General features: G+C 36.4%; 1 protein-coding gene across 1 annotated transcript in view; it reads left to right on the plus strand.

Annotated features, from left to right (window-relative positions):
* Positions 1-25,853, plus strand: part of ITGA1 (integrin subunit alpha 1) — a 178,435-nt gene that overhangs the window by 128,365 nt on the left and 24,217 nt on the right. Inside the window, exons 12-22 of the mRNA XM_017863360.1 lie at positions 506-651; positions 4,013-4,156; positions 5,294-5,551; positions 8,141-8,271; positions 11,390-11,556; positions 13,000-13,136; positions 15,431-15,541; positions 17,987-18,196; positions 20,275-20,355; positions 22,353-22,429; positions 24,764-24,853. Of these exons, the coding sequence (XP_017718849.1) occupies positions 506-651; positions 4,013-4,156; positions 5,294-5,551; positions 8,141-8,271; positions 11,390-11,556; positions 13,000-13,136; positions 15,431-15,541; positions 17,987-18,196; positions 20,275-20,355; positions 22,353-22,429; positions 24,764-24,853 (1,552 nt within the window). The remainder of the gene's footprint in view (positions 1-505; positions 652-4,012; positions 4,157-5,293; positions 5,552-8,140; positions 8,272-11,389; positions 11,557-12,999; positions 13,137-15,430; positions 15,542-17,986; positions 18,197-20,274; positions 20,356-22,352; positions 22,430-24,763; positions 24,854-25,853) is intronic.

Raw genomic sequence — 25,853 nt, forward strand, 5'->3', positions numbered from 1 at the left:
CTCGCCCTGCTTCAGCTCTCGCTGGTCAGGCTGCAGCAGCTGACCAGCACCGATTGTCCGGCACTCCCTAGTGAGATGTCCCCAGTACCTCAGTTGAAAATGCAGAAATCACCGGTCTTCTGTGTCCCTCGCGCTGGGAGTTGGAGACTGGAGCTGTTCCTATTCAGCCATCTTGCCCATTTTCAGACATATATATCGATTTATTATAAAATGGGGTGGGGATGTGCAATTTTTGTGTGTGTGTCATCATTATTGTATCATTTGTGATTTTAAATAATGAAAACTCAGATTGGGGAAAATAGATTCTCCGGAGAAAGCAATTGTGGTAGATAGAGAGCATATTAAAAGCCTCCACCAAAACAAATTCTTACATGCACTGAAGAAAAAATATTATTTTCAAAATATAACCATATAAAAATGATTCTCTTGGTCATTTAAAGTTTTAATTTATTACATGAAGACTTTAAGGGTCCAGGTGGTATATCTGGAATCTTTCTTTTATTAGGTTACACTGTAAACTCTGCTACTGCTTCTTCTGGAGATGTGCTCTATATTGCTGGACAGCCTCGGTACAATCATACAGGCCAGGTCATTATCTACAGGATGGAAGATGGAAACATCAAAATTCTCCAGACACTCAGTGGAGAACAGGTAAACTTGAAAAATATTGTTTTATTTAAATTAATGTATTCATACTCTATGTATGTTTACTGTCTATTGTCCTAAACTTTTAAAAATGCATTATCCACATATTCAGTAACAACTGGGAACAGGGCCCCGTGTTAGGTTCTTTGGAAGGATGTATAGTGTCTGTATCTTTGTCTTCATGTTGGATAGGGGTGGAGGTAAGATGTATAATAGGCTGGGCGCAGTGGCTCACACCTATAATCCCAGCACTTTGGGAGGCTGAGGCGGGCAGATTACCTGAGGTCAGGAGTTTGAGACCAGCCTGATCAACATGGAGAAACCAAACTCTACTAAACAGCCTGACCAACACGGAGAAAAAAACTCTACTAAAAATACAAAATTAGCCAGTTGTGGTGGCACATGCCTGTAATCCCAGTTACTAGGGAGGCTGAGGCAGGAGAATCGCTTGAACCTGGGAGGTGGAGGTTGCCGTGAGCCGAGATTGTGCCACTGCACTCCAGCCTGGGCAACAAGAGTGGAACCCCATCTCAGAAAAAAAAAAAAAAAAAAAGATGTATAATAGATGTAGATACAGACATACAAATACATACACAAGAAAAGAGATCCAAAACATTAAGGGGCATGAAATTACCAGTGGCCCAGACAATACAGTCAGAATATGATGAGATTACTTTAAGCTAGGATTGGTGCAGAAAACCTTCTTAGAAGAGGAAATTTGGGCTGAATCTACAAGGGATGATAGAATATAGATAGGTAAGAAGAGCAGTGAAAGAGAAAGTTAAAAAGATAACATGGACTCATATTATGTGAGGTTTTGAATGGCAAATTAAGAGCTTGGATTTTATCCTGGAGGTAATGGGAAATTGGCTGTAATATTTAAAATTGGAAAATTCTTATTAGGTGGTATTGAATATTAAAAGAAGCTTGGGAAATTACACATGAAATAACATTTTTATATGTATATATATAAACTGAAAGAAACATCATAAATATGCAAACATTTACACACACGCGCGCGCACACACACACACACATATTAACTGAAAGAAAGATCTAACCATGCTTTTTGTTGTTGTTATTTTTGAATTGTGATAGCTTGGGGAACTTTTGATCCTAAATAAAGTTTTCTGTATTTTTCAACAGTTCTACAAGGAGGATTTATTAACTTTATTCCACAGTCCTTTTACAGAGGGTGGGAGAGGAGTTCTTCTTGGCCTTCACTAAATATTCCAACTCTCTAGACTAGAGGGGCAGGGCCACATCAGCCCTCCTGTTCTGCAGGAGTCCGAGCTGCAGCAGTAAAGCTCAGGTGCAGGGATACTCACATTAGTCATGTCCACAGACTGCACTGGCTTTCTAGCCCCATGCCCCGCAGGAGCAGTGTCTTTTATGACAGCACCATAGGCATAGCTTCCAGGGTCTCTACAAAGGGCAGGCTAGCTACAAGGAAGTCAAAACTATATCATCTTCATCAGGTACTTATAAATCATTTATAGTTCTACACAGCCTGAATACAATATCCCAATAAGAGGTTATTTTTACCCCATCGGGGTAAAAGCAACAGCTTAGCCTTAGTGGTAAAGTTGAAATCCCAGCCTCAGCAGATTCCCAGGGCAACAGAGTTAGAATAACTAAAGGTCAGATCCTCATGTATCAGGTGAAAGGGTTTTATTAACTCTTTGCCCACATTTATACTCCGAAAATATAGCCTTAGAGTAAGGCTATTGTTACAGCTCAAACTGGAGGTAAGAAGAACGTAAAATAAGACATCAGCAGTAAAAATGGAAAAGGAAGGGGCATGACAGATATCAATAAGAAGAAATTGACAATAGTAAAATGAAGCATTTTAGATGACATCTTAGATCCATTATCACTCCATTAATTGTCTACAAGACAGGAAGTGTCAAATTTTATGAAAATTTACATATGAAAGTTGAGGAGAGTATCATGAATGATTTAAATCATGAATGATTTCAGATTCAAGCCTGGGAATCTGAAAGAAAGGTGGCTCCATGATTAGAATGTCAACACCTCAAGCAATTTAGGTATTTTTAACAATTATGTTTGGCTTCTAGACATGTTCCTTGTAACAGTAAGCACAAATTCAGATATTTGCATGTGCCAGTAAAGTAAAATCAAAATAGGTAAAGTCAATGAGTAAAGCTGCTGGGTGAAAAAATACAGGAAGTGGTGGGAATCATGGCCCTGGGCAGCTTGTAAAATTCCACTGAGCTCTAGTTGACCATTGCCATGTGGAAAGGAAAACCCAGTGTTACAAGATCTTCTATTTTATTTATGTGTATAATTAATTCAACTTTTAAAAAGACCCCTTAAGCCCCTCAAAAGCCTGTGAGAAAAGTGCACTCAAAAGGCAGTGTCTTTTGCCCACATACCTAGGAGCAATGTCTAGAAATGTAGAACTGAAGCCTTGAGAAGGAAGACAGAATGATATTTGCAATCACCTTAGTAGAAATGCTTAAGAAGGATTGGTTAAGCATTTTTCCATTCTCTAGGGTAAGAGAATGGAAAAAAGCTACAGATCTGAGCTTTAGAAGAGGCCAAAATTGAGAAAATGGGAGTGGGGGAAGAAGCCAGTAAATATGAAAAGAGTGGTCTATGCCACGGGGGCAGAAGCAAGAGTGTAAGAGTAAAATCACAGAAGCCACTACAGGGAGATGTACAATAAGATAATTATTAAGAGCATCAAATATTAAACATAGAATAATATTTGAAAAACTTATTTAAGCATTTAGGTAATGAAGTGTAAGTTCTCTGCTTTTCTCTAAACAGATTACTATCTTTAAATGAGAAAACATATTGCTACAAGGGATGATCCCCCTGCAATCCTTCCATATTTTTCTATTTCCCATAGCTGCTGGGATAACACTTAATCATTTAATTGAGAAGACAATCTTCCAAGACTATGAGGTGAAATATGCCACACCAGTATTCCAGGACAACTCAGTTCCTTATAATGTATTTAAACATATATTCAACCATTACGGAATGCATTCTACTGCTTATCTAATTTTATTTCCTTAAAAAATCACTATAATATTACTGACCTTTTCTGATTTGTGGAGAAAAAAGAGAGGTTAGAGTGAAATCTAAAGAAATTCATTTTGTTACTGTCAAGCAATGAAATCTGTAACAGCTGTTCATCCTCAAAGATGGAACCGACTAATATTCTTTATCCTCATGGAAGAGCCAATAAATAACTTTCAGGGAGCATCAATTTCTATCTTTCATTTCCTTTGCCAACTAGCTCCTCTCTAGATTGCTAGAAGTAAAACAAATGTAGATTTCAGCTTCCTTGAGAATTTCTGATGTTCATTGGGCAGTTTTGTTTCATTTTGTGTCCTAGATTGGTTCCTACTTTGGCAGTATTTTAACAACAATTGACATTGACAAGGATTCTAATACTGACATTCTTCTAGTCGGAGCCCCTATGTACATGGGAACAGAGAAAGAGGAGCAAGGAAAAGTGTATGTGTATGCTCTCAATCAGGTAATGGTGTCTGAATTTGGTAGAAATCCAGTAAAATCTCCTCCTTCTCTTCATTTTTGAATAATAGGTTCTAATTTTTCACTCACTTTGAAAAAACAGAGCAAAGAAGCTATCAGGATTTATTCACTCAACCAACCCCTCAGTTTTGAAATGACCATTTATAATTCTAATAAAGTAGCTCCAACCCTTAGATATTTTCTGCTTGAAAATGTGAATTATGTTTAACACTGTATAGGATAAAGGAGGTAAATGTAAATCTCACTAAACTGTTAAATAAACCCACAAGGCTTATTTAGGCTAGGAGGCTTATCAGTTCTGGCTTGGAGGTGGATAATAACCTCAGCAGTTAAATCGGATAGGGTTGCGGGGGAGAAGTCATGAGTTTCAAGGCAGCGACACTGCAGACTTCCAGGAAATACTTCACTGCGCTGGAGTGAGATTTTGTCTTCCATGCCTGACTTTAGACATCATTTTTTAAGTTAAATAATTTTTGATTTCTTAATTAGAAGAGTGTTTTGCTCTTTACAGCAAAGCTAGTGTTTATTTAGCTTTTCCAAATATGTACATTCTCTCCTAAATTGATTATTTTAAATAATAAATCACATATCTTTCTTCCTATCATTTTTTGGCTTCCTCCTGTCAACTTTTTTTTTTTGTCCAGCTGTTTTGTTCTTTTTCCAAGAAAGTGTATTCTTAGATCACCTTGCCTAGTACTTTTGTTTAGGGGATTTTTTTTTTTTTTTTTTTTTTTTTTTTTTTTTTAACTCTAGGCAGCTTTAGAGAAACCTTTCAAAGCAGAATAAATTTTCACTTTGCACAATATTGGGTGAAGGAGGGATAGTGGTACAAACTGGGGATTTAAATATTATTTGGCCTGAAAAAGATGCTCTGAATTATATACTCACTCAGTTGCATTAAAGAGAGATTCCATTAAAGTATGTCTCCCACACTTCTACAATCTGCTCTTTGGAATCCCTAACTTTGCTCTCAGATAGGCACAGTTTTAAAGAAATTTTACCACCCTTACCACTAATGTACAAATGGCTGTTAATAGCACTGATTTAGTATACTTTAAAAATTTTACTCTGCTGTAGTAATGATGGAAATCTGTAAATATCCTGTTTATCTTTCTTCCAGACAAGGTTTGAATATCAAATGAGCCTGGAACCTACTAAGCAGACGTGCTGTTCATCTCGGCAGCACAATTCATGCACAAAAGAAAACAAAAATGAGCCTTGCGGGGCTCGTTTTGGAACTGCTATTGCTGCTGTAAAAGACCTCAATCTTGATGGATTTAATGACATCGTGATAGGAGCTCCGCTGGAAGATGATCACGGGGGAGCTGTGTACATTTATCATGGAAGTGGCAAGACTATAAGGAAAGAGTATGCACAAGTAAGAGTTGAAACCTACAGATTCCCACCCTTCAGTGATAAATCAGTTCGATGCCAGGCATTACCTGTCTAACTTCATGAGTTATTTAATTTCTTCCTCCTGACCTCATTGGGAAACCAGATTTAATTCTCTTTAAGTGCTCCTTATAGATTAATTACTTTATATTTTATACATGTATCTAATTTCCTTTCTGTTGTTATTTTCCATGTCTCCAGGATTTGACTTTTTGAAACAGTAAAAAACAAAAGAATACTTTGTAACAATGCTGTTTAACATCTTCAGTGTGTCCCATTCTAAATAGAGGGCACTGCTTTGTGAATAAGGCAAAAATAATTATATGACTTAACCAATAAAGGAAATTAGATTCTTGATTTTATATTTAATGTTTATGCTGTTATAATAAAATTGCATTCAGTTCATATTTATCCATTAAGTTGATATGTTTTCCTCAAGTGAATTAGGATTTCTAAAGGTTTATAATTTTCTCACAAGTAATCCTTAGAAAAAATAAATCTGAATATTAAGTTTAAGCTGCAGGGAACTTCTGTTATTCTTGTTTGTACTTTGTTGTCAGTTAACAGCTCTAATCCATAAGCGTATTTTTTTCTTGCACTAGAAAAATAACAAGTTACAAAAGCGCTTAATGCACTATAAAAACAAAATAATTTAAAGGAGTTTGAATGTAATTGTCTGTTTTTAGGTAATCATAGTCAGTTAGATATTGAACAGCTACTTACAAATAAAACAGAATTCACTACCTTCTAACTTACATAATTTGAAAAGAAATCAGCATATTAATTATTTCATTTTCTATTTGAGTGTTCTCTTTGGTTCTGTAGTCAACAGAGCTCTCAAAATCTATTCATGTAATGCAAACATGAGTGATTTTTCATAAAACCATAACAACAATAGTGAACAGAATAAAGGGCTTATTTCACTAAGAGCACTTGTAGCCATTTGATAAATAATTTGTTTCTGTTGAAAATCTTTATGACATTATTTACTTAACAAGAGACAGGCAATATTAGTGACTGGGACATGATGGAATTAGGAAACACAGGAAGAGGTTCTTTCTTATATTCTTCCACTTTATTCCTTCAGTGTCAATCCTGTAAATTTAATGGGGTAGCATTTGAAGTAGAAAAGGAAAGTTAAATCATTGTCAGATGAAATAGATTGTCATAAACAACTTGTTTTCTAAATGGTGATAAATCAAGATGCAACTTTAAACAAAAACAACAAAAAGAATATTAGAGTTGGATTTGTTTAATTACTGGCAAAATGCTTTTTGAAGGAATAGGTGAAGATGTGCTTACTCATTTCCATGAGAACCAGACATGCTGCTTATGTATGGGATAATCCAGAATCAAACAGTCAAGCTCATAGAACCAATGAGGCAGATATCTCCTGAATTCTTCGCTTAAAAAAAAATGAGGATGGCTGGGTGCAGTGGCTCATGCCTGTAATCCCAGCACTTTGGGAGGCCGAGGTGGGCAGATCACAAGGTCAGGAGTTCGAGACCAGCCTGGCCAACATGGTGAAACCCCGTTTTTGGTAGAGACCAAAAAGACAAAAAATTAGCTGGGAGTGGTGGTGCTCACCTGTAATCCCAGCTACTTGGGAGGCTGAAGCAGAATTGCTTGAACCTGGGAGGTGGAGGTTGCAGTGAACTGAGGTAGCACCACTGCACTCCAGCCTGGGCGACAGAGCGAGCCTCCATCTAAAAAACAACAACAACAACAAACAACTTTCAAATGAGCCTAACCTGTTTAAGCATGAAAACTGTTTCCATTTGGTTTGCCTTAGTGGGCTTCTTATTTTATGTTCTTTATGTGGAAAACAAGAATCTGAGAAGACTTGAAGTTTAGGGAGGGTTTGTAAGTCCTGTCTGCTTGCCATGGACTTCTGTTAAAGCATTAGCTTCAGCTTGAACCAATGCTAAGTCAGAAAGTACAGATATCAAACATACTATGTATGGTAATGTGCACAGATCAGTCTTCAAGACATATTCATTTGTGCCATCTCAACGTTATGAATACATGTGAGTGGAATTGAGTCTCTTGTGCCCTCAACTTTTAGGACAATTTTTGAAAGACAGTAGAGATTACATATTGGAAAATGTATTTGATGGGATGTGTTATTTATACCCAGCCACAAAGTTCAGTGAACTCCAAATTGACCCCAGAACAATCTTCTACTCCCCTCCCCGCTTTCCTAATATGATATGTTTTCAAGATTTCCAGTACCTTTAAATATGTCTGTGTGATGGGATTGGCTAGGAAGCGGAAAGCACAGAACCACTTACTCATACTCTTTCCTTTGAGGATTAGACAAAATGACATTATATAATTTTTCCCTCTGTCTCTGGTGTCAGTGACCTTGAAATGATTTTATCTGTAGTCTAAAAAGAGCAATATCCTCTGGGAACATCTGAATTTTTCCTCTTATCTCCACGTGAGGGACCTCTTGGGCGGATTCCCAAAAGAGCTTTAATTTTGATTTTGTTAAACAATTTAAATTCTCAGATTTATTTGAAACTGTTTTGAACAGACTCTTCTCATATGAAACTCTTTTTTTGGATTCTCACAGCGTATTCCATCAGGTGGGGATGGTGAGACACTGAAATTTTTTGGCCAGTCTATCCACGGAGAAATGGATTTAAATGGTGACGGTCTGACAGATGTGACTATTGGGGGCCTTGGTGGTGCTGCCCTCTTCTGGTAAGTATTTTAATAACATCCTGTTAATCTGAGACTAGGTCACCCATAACTTGCAGAGCTCCCAGTGTGATTGGAGCTCGTGTCATACCAAGTATCTATTTCCTTTTGTGTTCCACTATGCAGGTACAAGTTATTCAGCTGAGTGAGCTGAAAGAGTCAATATATCTTAAGAACAAAGAAGCTATATGAAAGAAACAAGTAGAATGAACTCTTAATTTGGTGTGTCTATTATGTGGTTTACACTAAAATAGGTATTCTGTTTTAGGAGAGGTATGGGGAAGAGAAGATCTTACAGAGGATGTATGTAAACAATAAACCATCCCTAATATTGGGTTGCTTACAAGGTTTTAGAGATAATCGACTTCTTATTCATTGGCCTGATACATAGAAACAGATAATCGAGCAGCACTCTCTGACTCTGTATATACTGTTGTCAAGCCTAGAGGCATCTTAAGTAATATCTTTGATCAGCTGTTAAAATGCCCACATCCCCCAATTTGCCCAGTTCTTTCAGATACAAACATTCATAATGCTTTATTTATTAAGAATAAAATAATAATTTAGTAAGCAATAACGTTAATAACCATAGCTTTAACCAGCTAAAATATCCTATTTCAAAAACTGTTCTGTTTGAAAAAAAAATTACTAGGAAGTCAAGAATCAACTTAATGAGAAACTCACATGATAATTTTAAAATATAATAAATTTTATCAAGACATATAAAAGAAGAGTTTCATAAATAAAATGTCTATTCCAAGTGACCTTATGAGAAGTCTGCATGTTGATTCTCCTAAATTAATGCATTGGTTTACTGTAATTCAGGTGGAAACATACCTCAATTCTCTTTTTCCCAAAAATTTACTTAGAAGAGTAGTAAACAGTGAAAGAAAGATGAAGATAGAGAGGTGAAAATAAATGACTTTGCTGTAATTTAACATAATGCTTAAGAACTAATGGTCAAATTAGAATGGTACAGTAAATTGTGCACATACAATAATCACTATGTTAAAAAAAACTTTAGAGGGGAAAGAAGACTGAGGGGTGATACCTAAGAAAAGGCAATATTAGGCAGCCGAGTGGCTGGGACTTTGGGGAGGACTTGCCAGAAACCAAGGCTCAAAACCAGAAGTCAGCAGTGTCAGGGACAATGTATATATTTCAATTTTGTTTGAACTGTTAATCCTGAATTAGTTTATCATGCTCCCTTTAGCTCACAAATATTTATTTTATTAATTCTCATATTAAAAATATGTTTTCAGGGGTTTTATGCTCCAGTTTTGTTTCAAAACCTTCTTGCAAAGCTTTGCAAACTTATTTATGGCCTCTCCTGCCCCAAATCAAGGCATTGATGGGCCAAAATGATGGTCATTTCCCTAGCATAGTCCAGGCTCCATTGACAGCAGAATGGACCAAACCAATAAACTGGGACACAAAGACTAAGATTCACAATGCCTAAAAAGAAGTGAGCGTGCATACAAATGACAGGTAATAGGAAGAACATTTGGAAGCAAATAGTGAGGGTCTTGTCATGAGACCTGGACTGACTCCCAAGAAAGATCTGGCTGGGGCAGAGAGGATGTGTGGGGTAGATAATGGTCAAGATAGCTTCATGCCTGGAGAATCCTTATTACTAAGCAGGAAACTAGGCATGTTCTTTCATTGCTGATGAAAGGGTAAACTGGTTGAAACTCATTAGAAGGTCTTTATCAATAAGTATTTAAAAGCATTCCAATGTTCCTACTTTTTACCAAGGATTTAATTTCCTAAAAATGTAAGGATACAATCTAGAAGTACAATTGAAGATGTCATCACAGTACTGTATGTAATACAATCTTTTAATAATGTTAAATTTACCACTATACTCAGAAACCATTTTTTTAAATTAAGCTAAATATCCAATGAGAAGGGACTGAATGCATAGATTATGGTATGTGCATATGCTGGTATAGTCTATTCCCATTAAAATAATAACTTCCATTAAAATCATATTCTCAGAAAAATGTAAATATTGGAAAGCTGTTCATTGTAATATAATGTTTTAAAAATATGTATGCATACATATGAAGATGTGCTTTTGTACATATATATGTATGCATGTGTGTATGTATATGCACATTTTCTTCTGTAAAGAGAAAACCACCGAATGTACTAAATGTTAATGGTGATTATTGCTGAGTGGTAGTATTACAAGTTATTTGTGTTTTCTTTATGCATTTCTATGATGTTTATATTTTCTATGAGTACATTGTTTTAACAGAAAAAAGAAAACCACCATTTTTTAAAGCAAAAGCATAAGTAGTGACTTCATTATTCACAAGATACGTAGTTACAAGGGGCTAGCTGTGGCCACAAGGCAGAAACCAGGTAAAAATGTGCAATAATTGTTCTGGCTTGGATCTAAGACAATGGCCTCAGGATCCATATATTCCCCATGTCTAAGATCTTACTCTGATCTCATTTTGGATTAGTAGACATCACTGGGCTTTAGAGTTAAAACGACTGAGTTTAAAATCCCAGGTTTTTCCTCTTAATAGCTTTTGACCTGGCATAAAATATTTAACCTTTCAGAGCCCCAGTTATCAAACATAAAACAGAATGATGTTTCTTATAATTAATCTTAAGAATTAAATGAAATAACATCCATGTCTAGCACACTGCCTCAAATGTTATTTTGCTTTTCCTTCCTAGAAATAGAGGAAGAGCTGAACTCACAAGGACTGACAATATTACAGTCCAGATGAGAGACAGCAGGGGCCTACGAGCTGCTCAGGGACCTTTAGACTTCTTTCAAATCGGGAACAAACTCGTAAATCCCCCAAATTTAGTTGATTCTGGGGTTTCACCTGGGTACTCGGTTCCATCTCTTTTCCATCACAGGCAAAACTAGATCTTTGGCGTTTGAACCAAAAGCTCCAAATGGTTTCCAAATATAACCTGCATGTCTTAGAACATCAGATATAATCTCTTCTGTCACAATGATTAATTAAATAAATGGAGTCCTGAGTGCTGTATTATACACGAAGTAGACCCCCTTCCATGCACTCACTTTGCACACCCAAGTTGATAACATTCATTACATGTAAAAATATGTGAGTAATCCCATTGTTTTTGTTTGGAGGTCCCGAGATGTGGCCGTAGTTAAAGTGACCATGAATTTTGAGCCAAATAAAGTGAATATTCAAAAGAAAAACTGCCATATGGAGGGAAAGGAAACAGTATGCATAAATGCTACAGTGTGTTTTGATGTGAAATTAAAATCTAAAGAAGACACGATTTATGAAGCTGGTAAGCAAAATAATTATAGCAAGTACTTTTGGGTAGAGGACAATGTATTTGCTCCAGCATGATGAAATCCAGTAGGATATTGTATTTTCCCCACCATGGTGAGCTGCACATCATATTTGCCCCAGTGAACATGTAGAACCTTGAAAAAAAATTCTGCTGCAAAAGGAATAGGTTATGGAACCCAGTCAATTCTGGAGCAGAAATTACATGTTTGTATGCAGCGCCCTCAACACTGCATAGTTTCTGTCTGGCTCTCCTACTTACTATGTACAATCAGAGGCTTAATAAAAAAAACACCGATTCAGAGGTAGAGTTTAGAAATTGGGTCCCAAATGGACCCAGTTTTCCTTCCGGTGGGTTTCTGCGAAGAATCTTCTCTCCCTTCTCTTGCCCCCTCCTGGGAAAGACCGGTATTGCAGAGAACCTGAATACTTCACCATTCCCACATTTCTGAGCTCCTTTGCTCCATTGAGGTGACCCTAGTTTCTGAGAGTCAGACTTGCTGTGTGTGTGTGGTCTCAGGTGCATCAGGTCAGCCTGTACTTCCTCTTCCTCCCTTTGTTCTCCACTTTCTAAGGCAGGTTTTTAATGATGTTGAAATATGCTCGAATCAAAGCTATAAAGGCCATTGACTGCAGAAGAAAAATTTACTCTGTAACCAAATATAAGCAGAATGAGAAAAACCATTAATCCTTAAAATCTGTTTTCCTTGATTTGTTCCATATGTGCATGTATATGCTCTGAAATAGCCTCCTGACTAGAAAGATCAATGAGGTGTAGGAATATAAAGTAATGACTTTTGCGTTTTATATGTAACTTTATTTCAGTCTTACTTAATTTTTGCAAAGTAACTAAGTGATCAAATAAGGATTTTTGTAGCCTTCATATAAAGTGTAAGATTTCACTTAGTTTCTTTATTGTGGTGCGCTTATTTTATTGAACCTTAATAGTTCCTTGAACATAAGCTGAGATAGTCCTTTTATATATAAATAGATTAAAATCTCTATATTTGTAAACAAGTAACTAATGTATATTTTTGCCTCTATTGAAATATAGCATAATCAATATTCTAACAGGGTTCCAACATTTCTAAAGTTAAAAGGAATATTTTAAGTGAAAATATAATAATTACTGTGGTGGTCTGGAAATTAGATGATAGGCAGGTGTGCATGTGTGTATATGTGTGTGTATAAGAATTATAAACAATAAATGTAGTTAAACACTGAAAGCACAGTGAACTCAGAGAGCAGTTCTATAGAGTTCCTCAAAGTTATCTTTATGACTGCTAATACTATTGTTATTATAGTGTGGATATGCTGAACAATAGAATCTTTTCGATTTATTGCCGAAGAGATTTTCTATAATGCTAATTTAATAATCTGTACAATATGAGAATCACTTCAAATAAACATTTCCATCAATTATTTTTTAAAATTTTTGTAGATTTGCAGTACCGTGTCACCCTAGATTCACTAAGGCAAATATCACGAAGTTTTTTCTCTGGAACTCAAGAGAGAAAAGTTCAAAGGAACATCACAGTTCGAAAATCAGAATGCACTAAGCACTCCTTCTACATGTTGGCAAGTAAATCATATATCGTAGCTGCCTTATTCCAAATCAAGAATATAGTAGAGATGTCTTATTTCAAGTCAATCGAATTCTTACTGTTTTATTTCAAAATGGACTTATGATGTCATAAAGGAAATTTTATCTTGTTTGTTCATTTTTATCATAAAATCGCAAGTCTAATTTTCTCATTTCCTAATATTTGTAAAACTATCTCTAGTCTTCCCTGTCTGCGTTATGACATCCATATAGTATGGAACGGCAGAAAAAGACACAGTGTTCTAGTTGACAAGAAACCTTACTCGTGTCTTCATTTCTTTCATTCATTCATTTATTCCTTCAACTTGAAAACATTGAATTTCTGTGGGCCTTGTCTGTCAGTTGTGGGTGATAAGTGAATGACTGCTCTGGGGGACAGACTGCTGGGCTGTACGCTTTCTGGGATTCATGTAACTATATATCTCGCTGTTTGACTTTAGAGCAAAGGGGAAAATTATCTGGTATTTTCTATCATCTGTAGGCTTTGTGCTACTTCGGGTTTTTTGTTTGTTTGTTTGTTTGTTTGTTTGTTTTAATTTTAGTGGATGAGGGAGGTTTGGAAAGCAAACTATTGATCTTGAGAGATGGCTGGTAAGCCAGTATGAACCATTTAAAATGTGTTTTGTTGGGACATTGTGTGTATGGGGAATGTTCCCAACAGAGGGCAGGAGTTTCCTAAACATTTTCTTAAAATGTACATGAGAGTGATAAAATTAAGAAGCAGCATGAAGGTAATGAGGAAACTGATTTTAGTAACTGACATTAAGACTTAGAGACTTGATGGTGAACTTGGAGCTTTAAAGGAACCAGGCCAGTTTTCCCACTTCTGACTTATTTCTGTATTACTGATATATTCATAGTCTGTATTTTGAAAATTGTAGTTAGGGGCAGGGAAGTGACAGAAAATGTGCATCCTTTTGTGCCACATTTGTTCTTCCTCAGTGATTTTCATGTTGATATGCTTCATGATACTTATCATGAAGCTTATTCTATCAGCACCAAGATCAATCTATTATTTGATAAAATAACACTGGAGTTTCCCCTCCTATTTAGTTCACCAGAACTGAACACTCAGGAATTCGAATGTGGATACAATTTGAATGGGTATGAAACCAGATATGGCATTACCTCCAACCTGCTAAAAATCATCTCAATCTATGTTTGTCCACAAATTCAGTATCTAAGCTCTGTCTAGGCACTGGTGTTTAAAGGACTGAAATATTTTCAACATTTCCAAAATTGTTTTGGAGTTTGGAATAAGCGCTTTGAAATTTGTTCTGGAGTCAACCAGTGTACAATTTGTATCCCAAATGTTCCACATTCTGAGAGACTTTGGCAAAGTTGTTTGTTCTCTTAGAGGCTCAGTCTTTCATCCATAAAATAAGGACAATAATAGTTACTCATCTTAGAGGACTGTTGAAGTAATTTGCAATAATGTATATAAAGCTCATAATTTTGAATACTACAAATGATTATTGTTATTGGTGGCATGTTAATAATATTAATCATATTCACATCCTTTCCAAATAATTTTACATTATAAAAGTCTTGGCTGGGTGCAGTGGCTCACGCCTGTAATCCCAGCACTTTGGGAGGCCAAGGTGAGTGGATCACCTGAGGTCAGGAGTTCGAGACCAGCCTGGCCAACATGGTGAAACTCCATCTATACTAAAAACACAAAAATTAGCTGGGTGTGGTGGCACATGCCTGTAATCCCAGCTACTCGGGAGGCTGAGGCAGGAGAATCACTCGAACCTGGAAAGTGGAGGTCGCAGTGAGCTGAGATTGTGCCACTGTACTCCAGCCTGAGTAACAGAGAGAGACTCTGTCTCAAAAAAAAAAAAAAAAAAAAACTTATAGCTCTAGGTACATATTATATTAATGAAATGTAACTCATTTTATAGAATGTTTGACCTTCTGAAGGTGGGAAATGTTCCCAGAAGCATTACATAATGATCTTTGGCTTGAGGTCTCAAGAAAAACTATACTGTGATGTAGATAGCTCATATGTTGACACAACAAGGCCCTCTGAGGAGCTGGAAGTGAGTCAACAGGTCATACTCTGAAACTTCCACATTTCCCTATGCTCCTTGTCAGAATGCCAATCCCTCTCCAGGAAAGCAAAAGCCTGGTGAAATCTTATGTCAGATTAGATGCACAAAAATGTTGCAGTAAGCCTGACCCTTGGGGACAGAAGAAGGAGACATAACAAGATCAGAACACCTGGTAAATATGATACCAATGATATATTGTATGTTTCACTCTCTAGGACAAGCATGACTTTCAGGACTCTGTGAGAATAACGTTGGACTTTAATCTTACCGATCCAGAAAATGGGCCTGTTCTTGATGATTCTCTACCGAACTCAGTACATGAATACGTAAGTCAGATTTCTTTAAAATACAAAATACCAACTTGTGAATATTTTAGTGTCACTAGTAAACTGTGTTTTTTCACTACTCTGCATTGGTCACAAAGAAAGAACAACCAACTGGAAGAAAGAAAAAAAAGGTAAGCAGGTTTTATTCCTGGTCAGGAATGGGAAAAGAGTGAGCTCTTGCTCTAAAGACCTCCTTCTCCTCAAGCTGTGAAAACCTGGGGAATTTTAAGGAGTTAGATGTGGGGCAGGGAGGTATACATAAGCATGTCCAGAGAGGAACTCCAGATGTACAAGTACAGATCATAAACATGCTTCCTTATACAACATATGTTCAAGAAATTGTGGCCATTTTCTTCTATGGCAGGGACTTCAGCCCTATAATGACATGTTAATGATCTAAAGGTAATAAGGGGTTGCTGGTTCTTGTTTGCTCCATTTTCTCAATGGCTTTATCTTCCTCTAGTAATTGGCAAAGGGTCCTGAAGCTCCCAGGCCATCTGGAGTTGTTTTTCAGAAAGCTTACCTACAGATAAATAGAACAGAAAAAAAAAAAAAAAAAAACTGCTTTTAAAAAATCCACTTTCTCAGCTATCTACTACATAACAAAATAATGAACTTTCTCAAAATAATGAATAAAATAATGAACTTTCTACTGTGTAACAAAATAACAAACAAAATCTGCTGTTTAAGAAAATAATGAACTTTCTCAGCCGTATCTCCACGTTTGCCCTGGTAACATTAAGAAAATCTTGAAACCCATGCACACATAACCCTAAATCAATTTGAAATGTTTTAAAAAAGAATTAGGCTTTTCTAGACTTTTCCCAATCCTTCGAATTTCCTATTGTTGGAGTTTAAGAAAACTAATAAATGACACTCATTTTCACCTCACTTGAATTTAGGACCAATGGAAAGAAATCTCCCCTGTTATTCTAATTAGCACTGGATTGCAGTGTATGGTTTAGGTATAAAGAGAGTCCTCACACTGAAGCATTGACTTAGACCACGGATAACCACCTACATCATCAGCAGTGCTGATCCATCTCTGTCCTTCTTCATGGAGCCCACCTTGTAAAACTTGTCAGATGGAGTAGAGCCAAATGTGTGCTTCCTGTGGGTACACAGCTGCTCTGAGAATAGAAACGAGAGAAAGGGACTGAGTTGTGTTCACTTAGTTCCTGTTCCCAAAGTTAGAGTCCATGTGCCACCCCTGATAGTGAGTGAGGGGAGAGAAGAGGGAGGGTGTCACTAGCGTGGCTCCAGTGGAGGAGACATTAGGGATGGGGAATTCTTTTTCCCCATACACCTCTCTTCCACTCTCTCTTCCTTCCTACCAGATATATTGATTGTCTTATACACACTAGGCATTGGAACTTACCGTCTAATGCTGGAAACAGGTATTAAGTAGTAATTAGAGCGTATGCTATGGAGGAGGATTTCAGAGCTCTACAGGAACTTCCACCTGGGCTGGGAAGTCAGGAGAGCCCTCCTGAAGTTGCACCATTTCAGTGGAGCCCTGAAGGATAGGGCGTTTTCCACCCTATTTAGGGGAGTTCGGGAGCAGAGGGGATGCTAAGTGTGAAAGTCCTGAGCATGAAGGAAACAACGACACTCGCTAGTGTGACTGACACTAAAGAGCAAGAAAGGAGGGGATGTGAGGTGAGGCTGGAGGTAAAGGCAGGGGCCATGTCATTCGGGACTTGGTGCCACTACACAAATTTTAAACTTTTGAAAGAGCAGCGCGGTGTTTTGAAGGTTTTTATTTGGTTCAGTCACGGGACAGGATGCAGCAGAGTGAAGAGTGGTTGGAGGGAAACAGGTGGATGTGGGAGTCCAATGGGAAGCTATTACTTTAATTCGGGGAGGAAATGAGAATGCTTGGGCGAGAGATGGTGGTGGGACTGCAAAAGCAAGAAAGGATTGGAGAGATATTTAGAAGAGGAGTAGAATGGACAGGGCTTGGTGAGTTACATATGGTGGTGGTGGAGAGGCTGTCAATGAAGAAAAATCAAGCGAAACTTCTAGATTTGTGGCTTGACCGTTTTCCACCCTCTCAACTGAACTTTATGACATTCCTAAGTATTTGATTGATTTTAAGAGAAAAAATCTCATAATTAGAGTTGAATAGATTTAGATCTTGCAGTACTTGACTTTGTATTTCAAAACTGCCCTTCCCTGGCAGACAAAAGCCAGGACAAAGCACCCATGAAAACTGTGCATTCTTAAAAGGATTAACACAATTTACATTCGTAAGTAAATGTTTATTCTTCTCCCCTTTAAATTATAGGGATAAGTATAAAATCCCTCAAGATTTTTGCAGGGAAATTTTCTTTATGAGTTGCTTAACTTACTTTGGCTGTATGCCATTTTGTTACACAAATTGATGGGTAATTTTCAATAATGCATAGCTAAATTTTGAAAAATTCTTTCCTGTCATCATTTCAGATTCCTTTTGCCAAAGATTGTGGAAACAAGGAAAAATGTATCTCGGACCTCAGCCTGCATGTCGCCACCACAGAAAAGGACCTGCTAATTGTCCGGTCCCAGAATGATAAGTTCAATGTTAGCCTCACAGTCAAAAATACAAAGGACAGTGCCTACAACACCAGGACAATAGTGCATTATTCTCCAAATCTAGTTTTTTCAGGAATTGAGGTAAACTTTAAGTTTTTCATTTATTTATTCTCTTAACAGTTATTTACCGAGCCTACTTTTCATGCTACTGAGATAATTACTTTTATTAGATTGATTTTGAAAGAATAGAAGGAACTTTTTACATTAGTCCTCACCAATGGTGAAAGTATTAAGCTTTTTTAAAAAGTTTTATTTATTCAAATATGTATGTCTTTTCTTAGATTCCGTATGAGGAAAGGATAGCTCATGTATAAAAACTCTATGTTTTACAAAATCCTTAAACCACTGAAACTGAAACGGAGTCAAGGAAAACAACAACAATCAAAGCCAAAACAGTTTCACAGAGGTACAGAGAGGTCCCTCTGTGTTGAGCAAAACAATTTTACCTGCAGGAAAATCAAGATGCCATATCTCCCTTTCTATGCAAAGTCCTTACTTTGGCAAGATACTTGTATTAAATAACTGTGTCTTCCTGATTCGTAACAGAAGTTTCTTTTATTATGTTGGCAAAAAACTATATTAATCTGTGTAAGATGCTATATCAGAGGTAATCAGCATTTCCAAATTTGAACTTTGCTTTTAATTCTGATCTCCAAATGAATCCCACTGAGTTAAAATTTTGTGTATATTTATATTAATTAATACTACATACAATTTATTTTAAAAACAATGCACTTATTAATATTATACATATTGTCTACTTTCTGTAAACTCAGATTTCATGGACATTTCTCTCTATCTGTTAGGATGTCACTTAGAGACATGATGACTAAGACAACCCTAAAAATAATGTCATATATTACTATATTTTGGATTCAATTAAGAATATTAATTATAGGCTGGGCACGGTGGCTCATGCCTGTAATCCCAGCACTTTGGGAGACTGAGGCGGGCAGATCATGAAGTCAGGAGATCGAGACCATCCAGGCTAACACAGTGAAACCCCCTCTCTACTAAAAATACAAAAAATTAGCAAGGCATGGTGGCATGCACCTGTAGTCCCAGCTACTCGGAAGGCTGAGGCAGGAGAATTACTTGAACCTGCGAGGCGAAGGTTGCAGTGAGCCAAGATCGCTCCACTGCACTCCAGCCTGGGCAACAGAGAGAGAACAAGACTCTGTCTCAAAAAATAATAATTATTATTAAAATTATAAATATAAATGTACAAAGTAATCTTGGGGAAAATATTACCACAAAATTATTCTCTATTAAAAACTATTGCCTATATCCTCCTCAGCTGATTTAATGGCCTGGCAGAGAGGCATAGCTAAAAATCTGACAGTGCATCTCTTCTGTGAATATTAACAATAAGAACAGTAATAATGATGGCAACCATTTATTGAGTCATATCATGTTTTAGGCCCTGTTCTAAGGATTTCCACTTATTTAATTTTCATTAATTATTTTGTAAGTAGGTATGACTGTACTGCAGAGATGCAAAGCTAAAACCTTTTTTTCATGTTTTAACATTCTTGTAATTGCATTTTACAATTGATAACATGTTTATTTACCTGGCAGTGTTATTTTCCTTCTTATGGGTATGTAAAATAATGGCGTATCTCATGTTCAATGGCATTTTACATTGGACAAAATATAGTATATGACTAAACCACTTGAAAGAAAATCAGTCCCAGAGAGGTGAGGAATCTTAACAAGGATAAAGCTAACAGTGGTGCAGTCAGGGTTTAAATTCTGGTGGTCACGGGTCAGAGCCTATGCTCTTGTCCACTGCACTAAATTCCTCCAATGACTAACATTCAATGAAGGCTGCTCTGTGCCAGTCTTGGGTGTGTGAATTATTTTATGCAGCCACCGCAATCACCCTGTGAGAGAGGTGCTATTAGTACTTCCATTTTAAAACTGAAGATTTAGGCAGGATTGTGAGATATTCTTTGTCTTTCAGGCACCCACAAGTGGTGTTTTAGGATTTCCATGAGTGTAGAACAGCTGGTCCCAGAATTCTGTGCCTCTTCCAGCTAAATCAAGACAACAGTATTGGCAAGGCAGTCACCAAGACATATCTGGGAAAATTCTGAAAGAACACGTTTCAGTATTTCAGCTGCTTGTCTGCTCTGATTCTGTTTACTTTCTCTTCCTAGGCTATCCAAAAAGACAGTTGTGAATCCAATCATAATATCACATGTAAAGTTGGATATCCCTTCCTGAGAAAAGGAGAGATGGTGAGCAGATTATATAAAATACATGTGGAAATTGAATGTGAAAAGTAGTATGTGCAAAGACAAACATATAAATCCTTCCAATGGTAGTTTAGGATAATACAAATGAAAAATGTTCAGTTCAAAATTGTGACAGATTAGAATATGCTATGGTCAGAATGTTTGTGCCCCAACAAAATTCATATGTTAATACTTAATACTCAATGTGATAGTAGTAAAAGATGAGGCCTTTAGGAGGTCATTAGGTCCAGAGGGTGGAGCTCCCATGAGGGATTAGTGCCCTCATAAGAGAGGCTTGAGGGAGACTGCTCACCCCTTCTACCATGCGAGAACACATAGCAGGTACCATCTATGAGAACTGGGTGTTTCCAGACACTGAATCTGTTGGTGCCTTGATCTTGGACTTCCCAACCCTCAGAACTGTGAGCAAAATATTTCTGTTATTTATAAATTGCCTGGTATAAGGTATTTTGTACAAGGTATAAGGTACACAATATGTTATACCAGGCAATTTATAAATAACAGAAACATATTGTAACAACTTTGTAACATTTCTCACACAGGCAAACTCGAACACCAAGACAAGATTTAAAGTTTATACTATGTAACATATCTAATTTATATTAGATAACATATCTCATAAAATGGAGCTGGGAAATTCTGTTATTGGAGTCTCCTAGGTGGTAGGTGTCACTGGCCTTCAAGAAAAAGAATGCTTCAAATAGATTGGTTTAGAACTTAATTCAGAAATTCTCCTTCCATCTCTCTCTTTTTAGAAAACAATTGCTTTATTGAGATAATTCATGTAGCATAGAGTTCACTCATTCAAAGTGCGTATTTCATTGAATTTTAGTACATTCACCAAATTATAAATTGTGCAGTCATTTTGACACTTGAGTTTAGAACATTTTCACACACCACAAAGAAACCACATATGCATTGGCAGTCACTCTGGTTTTCCTCAACAGCCTTTCTCCCAGCCCCAGGCAACCACTAATCTACTTTCTTTTTCTGTGGAACGAATTTAGTTTCCAAATATTAATTGACTTTTATTTGCAGTTCTAGAATCAGGCAACACTTTATTCTGTAAAATAAAATGAGTGATGGAAGAGCTGAGGAGAGGACATTGGCTTTATAGACAGAAAAGGTCTAAAGAAAGCAGAAACAGAACGAAAAGTTGATTGGTCATTTCAAAGTTATTTTCCTTGTAAAAGTGAAAGCAGAGGGGATTTTCTTATCATGCTGTCTGAAGCTGGCTTGACTGGGGATTTGGTGATTATCTCTCACTTTCCTCATCTCTCAAAAATTCAGACAAGTGATTCAATTTCGGCTTTATGGTGTGGAACTTAAGCATTATTTAGTCTGTTGGGCCTAGAGCAAGAGCTCAGTCCAAACCAGTGACCTCCTATACATTTTATTTAACATATTTCATAGTCTATTCAGGCTGCTATAACTAAATACTATAAACTGAGTAGCTTATAAACCAGAAGTTTATTTCTCACAGTTCTGGAAGCTGGGAAATCCAAGGTAAATGCACTGATAGATCCAGTGTCTGGTGAGGGCCCATTTCATGCTTCATAGAAGACGTCTTTTCAATGCATCCTCAGATAGCAGAAGCAGGGAGGCAGCGTTCTGAGTCCCCTGTTACAAGGGTACTCATCCCACTCATGCAGGCTCTGCCCTTATGATCTCATCAGCTGCCCAAAGGCCCCATCGCCTAATATCATCACATTGGTGTTTTGGTTTCAACACATGAATTTTGAGGGGAAACATTCATATCATAGCAATATGTAAAACATGGTACACATTCACATTGAAAAGAACATGTATATTATATATTATTCTATTTTTGAGATACAATAAGGTTTCATTTTGTAAGACAATGTTTCTCAAATAACTTCATAATTTGAGTTTAGGTAATGTCATTTATCAAAATTGAATATTTTAGTCAAAGTAAACAATTTCTTATCTGTTGCTAAAGACATATTTTTATTTTATAGGTAACTTTCAAAATATTGTTTCAGTTTAACACATCCTATCTCATGGAAAATGTGACCATTTATTTAAATGCAACAAGGTGGGTTTACATGTGTATAAATATAAGTATATGAAAGTATATTGCTGCTTCTGTGTATTTTGAATATTTTGCTCTATAAACTCACTGATACTTTCTTCCAGGTTGTAGGAGATCAGTAGAAGTGGAAGGCAATTAACCACTTTGCTTCACAAAAACACCCTTATGAATAATTAGTAAAATAAAGAAATTTTCATTTAATAGAAATGATTCATCTAACTAGATTAAATCAATGAGCTATAGAAGATACCATAATCGCATATCATTTATATCTGCCAAATTGCATTTAAATTCATAAAAAATTTACTGATAATTTAAAAACTTTCGCTGACTGCCCATCGAGGTCAAATGAATCATTAGATGGACTTAAAAGTTTTGTGATATCCTTTTGTAATTTAATATACTTTATTCACATCAGTCAGAACTTCTGAAAGGTATCATAGAACACACAGAATAACAACAGCAAAGGCCCAATAAGGAAAGTGAAACAGTGGTCTTTCTTCTAATTGTATTTATCCACTGACCTGTCTCCAGTGAGATGGTGTCTTTTACTGTTTTATTCACAGTGACTAGCATTGTGCCTGCCATATTATAATCACTACATAGATGTAGACTAAATGAATAAATTAGAGAAATGAATTAATGGATTAATTAATTCTGTACGTTAAGTCAACTCAACAAACATTTATTTGACAACTATTATGCACAAGATATTGAATCAGTCGCTGATATTGAATTAGTCACTGTAAGGAATATAAAAATTACATAGGGTCAGTATTGCAGTAGGGGGTTGAGACTAGTATAAAATTATTGTAACCTGGGATAGAATAAAAACAATCCATTATAGAGATATAAAGCTGTGTCAGAAAATTACTGGAAGCTGAAATAATATCTACTTGGCAATGGGAACCCAAGAAAGCTTTATCAAGGAAATGATAATTGAGAAAGACCTTGAAGGGTAGACAGCCTTTCACAGAGAGCTCAGTGAATAGCACTAGGTGGAGCATTTCAGGCAAAATATACAGGTTAATTGAAAAGGTTATCAATTTTAGCTGAAATATAAAGAATACATAAAGTAGCAATGAAAATAAGCAGGAAGTGTGCATTCTATCATATTACGTTAGGCACTGAATGTCAGTCAAGGTATTATTTCTGAATTGAACAGACCGTGAAAAGCCAGTAAAGTTTCTGAGAGGTGAAGTCATCTGTACAGAGCTGCTGCTTATGGAGACTGATTTAGGAAGGCTGCAGTGTGGAATGGGTGAGAGAAGAGGGGACCATTCACGCTAAGAGCTGAGTCACACAAATACCTATAATCCAAGGCAGCATGCTTGCTTTCTCTGTCCTGCTGCTTCTGAGCCACTTTACACATTTGGGAATAACCAGAGTCATTAAAAAGTACTCTTATGCTCATTCTGTGAGACAGTATGTTAGGTGCTTGGTCAGTTGGTGGAGGGTTATGTGTGATAGTAATAATGAAAGCTAACACTGAATATTTCCTATGTCCTAGGCACAGTCTGAAGCACTTTATACTTATTACTCATTTAATCATCATTTATTACTCATTTAATATCCCATCTTATAGATGAAGAAACCAAGGCAAAGACAGATAAGTAATTTGACCAACATGTATCAGTGTCCAAGAACAATCCCATTCTCTAGCCCCGGAGCCAGTGTTCATTACTCATTGTATCATTTGTATGTGCTTTCTAATACGAGGAAGTATGTATATGTGTGCGTACACATATATACATGTGTTTACATAATATATAATTAAAGTGATAACCAAAATCAAAGGAATAAATCAGTGCTTAACAAATAATATGATCCTCAAGTACTTAGTATAGAAAGACTATTAAAGAAGAAAACGAAAGAGTTTAGATTTACTCTCAGCTGTGTGACCCTAATCACTTATCTTTGCTAAGTCCGCATCTGTGATAAATAAGAATCACCTGGGGGTAGATATGTGGTTAAAAACAGAAACTCCTGGGCCCCAAGTTGGAACCACTACATCCACATTTCTAAGGGAAGCCCAGTAATCTCTGTATTTTAACAATTAAACCCAGGGATTCTCATCATTATTGTCATAAAATTTTGAAAAACATAAGTCAGTGTGATTGTCAACTCTAGTTGCACATCAGAATCAACTTGGGAACTTTCAACCATACCAATCATTTCTGATGTCCTTCTTCGCCCCAATTTAAAAAATAATTAAAAATTATACTCTTAGGTGCTTTTATTTAGTTGCCAGGACAAGCTTCTCTTTCAAACACTTAGAAATATCTCTAAATAGTCAAGATTTTAATGGTTTGTCTGAATGTGCTGTGTATTTTCTAGCGACAGCGAAGAACCTCCTGAAACCCTTTCTGATAATGTAGTAAACATTTCTATCCCGGTAAAATATGAAGTTGGACTACAGTTTTACAGGTAAGAGAAAACTACATTTTTATGTTGATACCTTTCTATTAACCCAGTGGTTCTGAAAGTGTGGTCCCTGGCTGGCCAAGGGCATCAGCATCACCTGGAAACTTGTTAGGCAAATTCTCTGGCCCCACCTGAAACCTACCAAATCAGAAACTGCAAGCCTTCCAGGTAATTCTCATGCATCCTAATGCATAACCCAAAATGTTAGGTGTTAGTGATACCAGATTGCATTCGCTGTCCAGTATTAACTCCTGAATGCAAGTTGAAGACCCAAAAATCCTTCACAAAACACAATATTTTCTTAGTGGCCACCAGCATATTTCTTGGTCATTGTTCTCATCCTGTGGAAGCTGATCAGTCTTCTCAGTCTGGACACACAAGATTAAAGCATTTCTCATTGATAAGAACTGTTTATTTCTTCCACCATTCATAAACCATTCTTTCTCTTAAGAACTTCTTATCTATCCAAACACAAACCATGTTGACAAACTTTCTCTCTATAATTTTCCCTGCTTAAGCAGAACTCCAAGCTTTTGCTAAATAAACATGTGCAATATATATATAAAGTATAAGAATCATTGGCAAGTTGGTTTATTCTAAAAGTCTTATCATTTTATTAATTTTTAAATAATGGTGGCTAGCATTTATTGAGCCTTTCTGTTCTGTCTTATCTGATCCTCATGATAATGCTATGGTTCAAATACAACTACTATCTCCATTTTCCAGTTGAAGAATTTGAGGTTTGGAGAGGCTAATTTACCCAAGGTTATATATTCAGGAAGTGTTAGTTTAAACCGTTTCACATGCTTTTTTTCTTTCTTTCTTTTAATTTGAAAACTGTTTTAAATTGACACATAATTATTGTACATACTTATAAGGTGCTTGGAAATGTTGTGATGCAAGTAATATATAGCAATTAAACAGGGTAATTAGAACATGCATCGTCTCAAACATTTATCTTTTTTTGCATTGGGAACATTCCATATCTTCCTTCTGGCTTAAT

Source organism: Rhinopithecus bieti, unplaced genomic scaffold (genome assembly GCF_001698545.2).
Source record: "Rhinopithecus bieti isolate Rb0 unplaced genomic scaffold, ASM169854v2 scaffold_65209, whole genome shotgun sequence".
NCBI classification, from domain to species: Eukaryota; Metazoa; Chordata; class Mammalia; order Primates; family Cercopithecidae; genus Rhinopithecus; species Rhinopithecus bieti.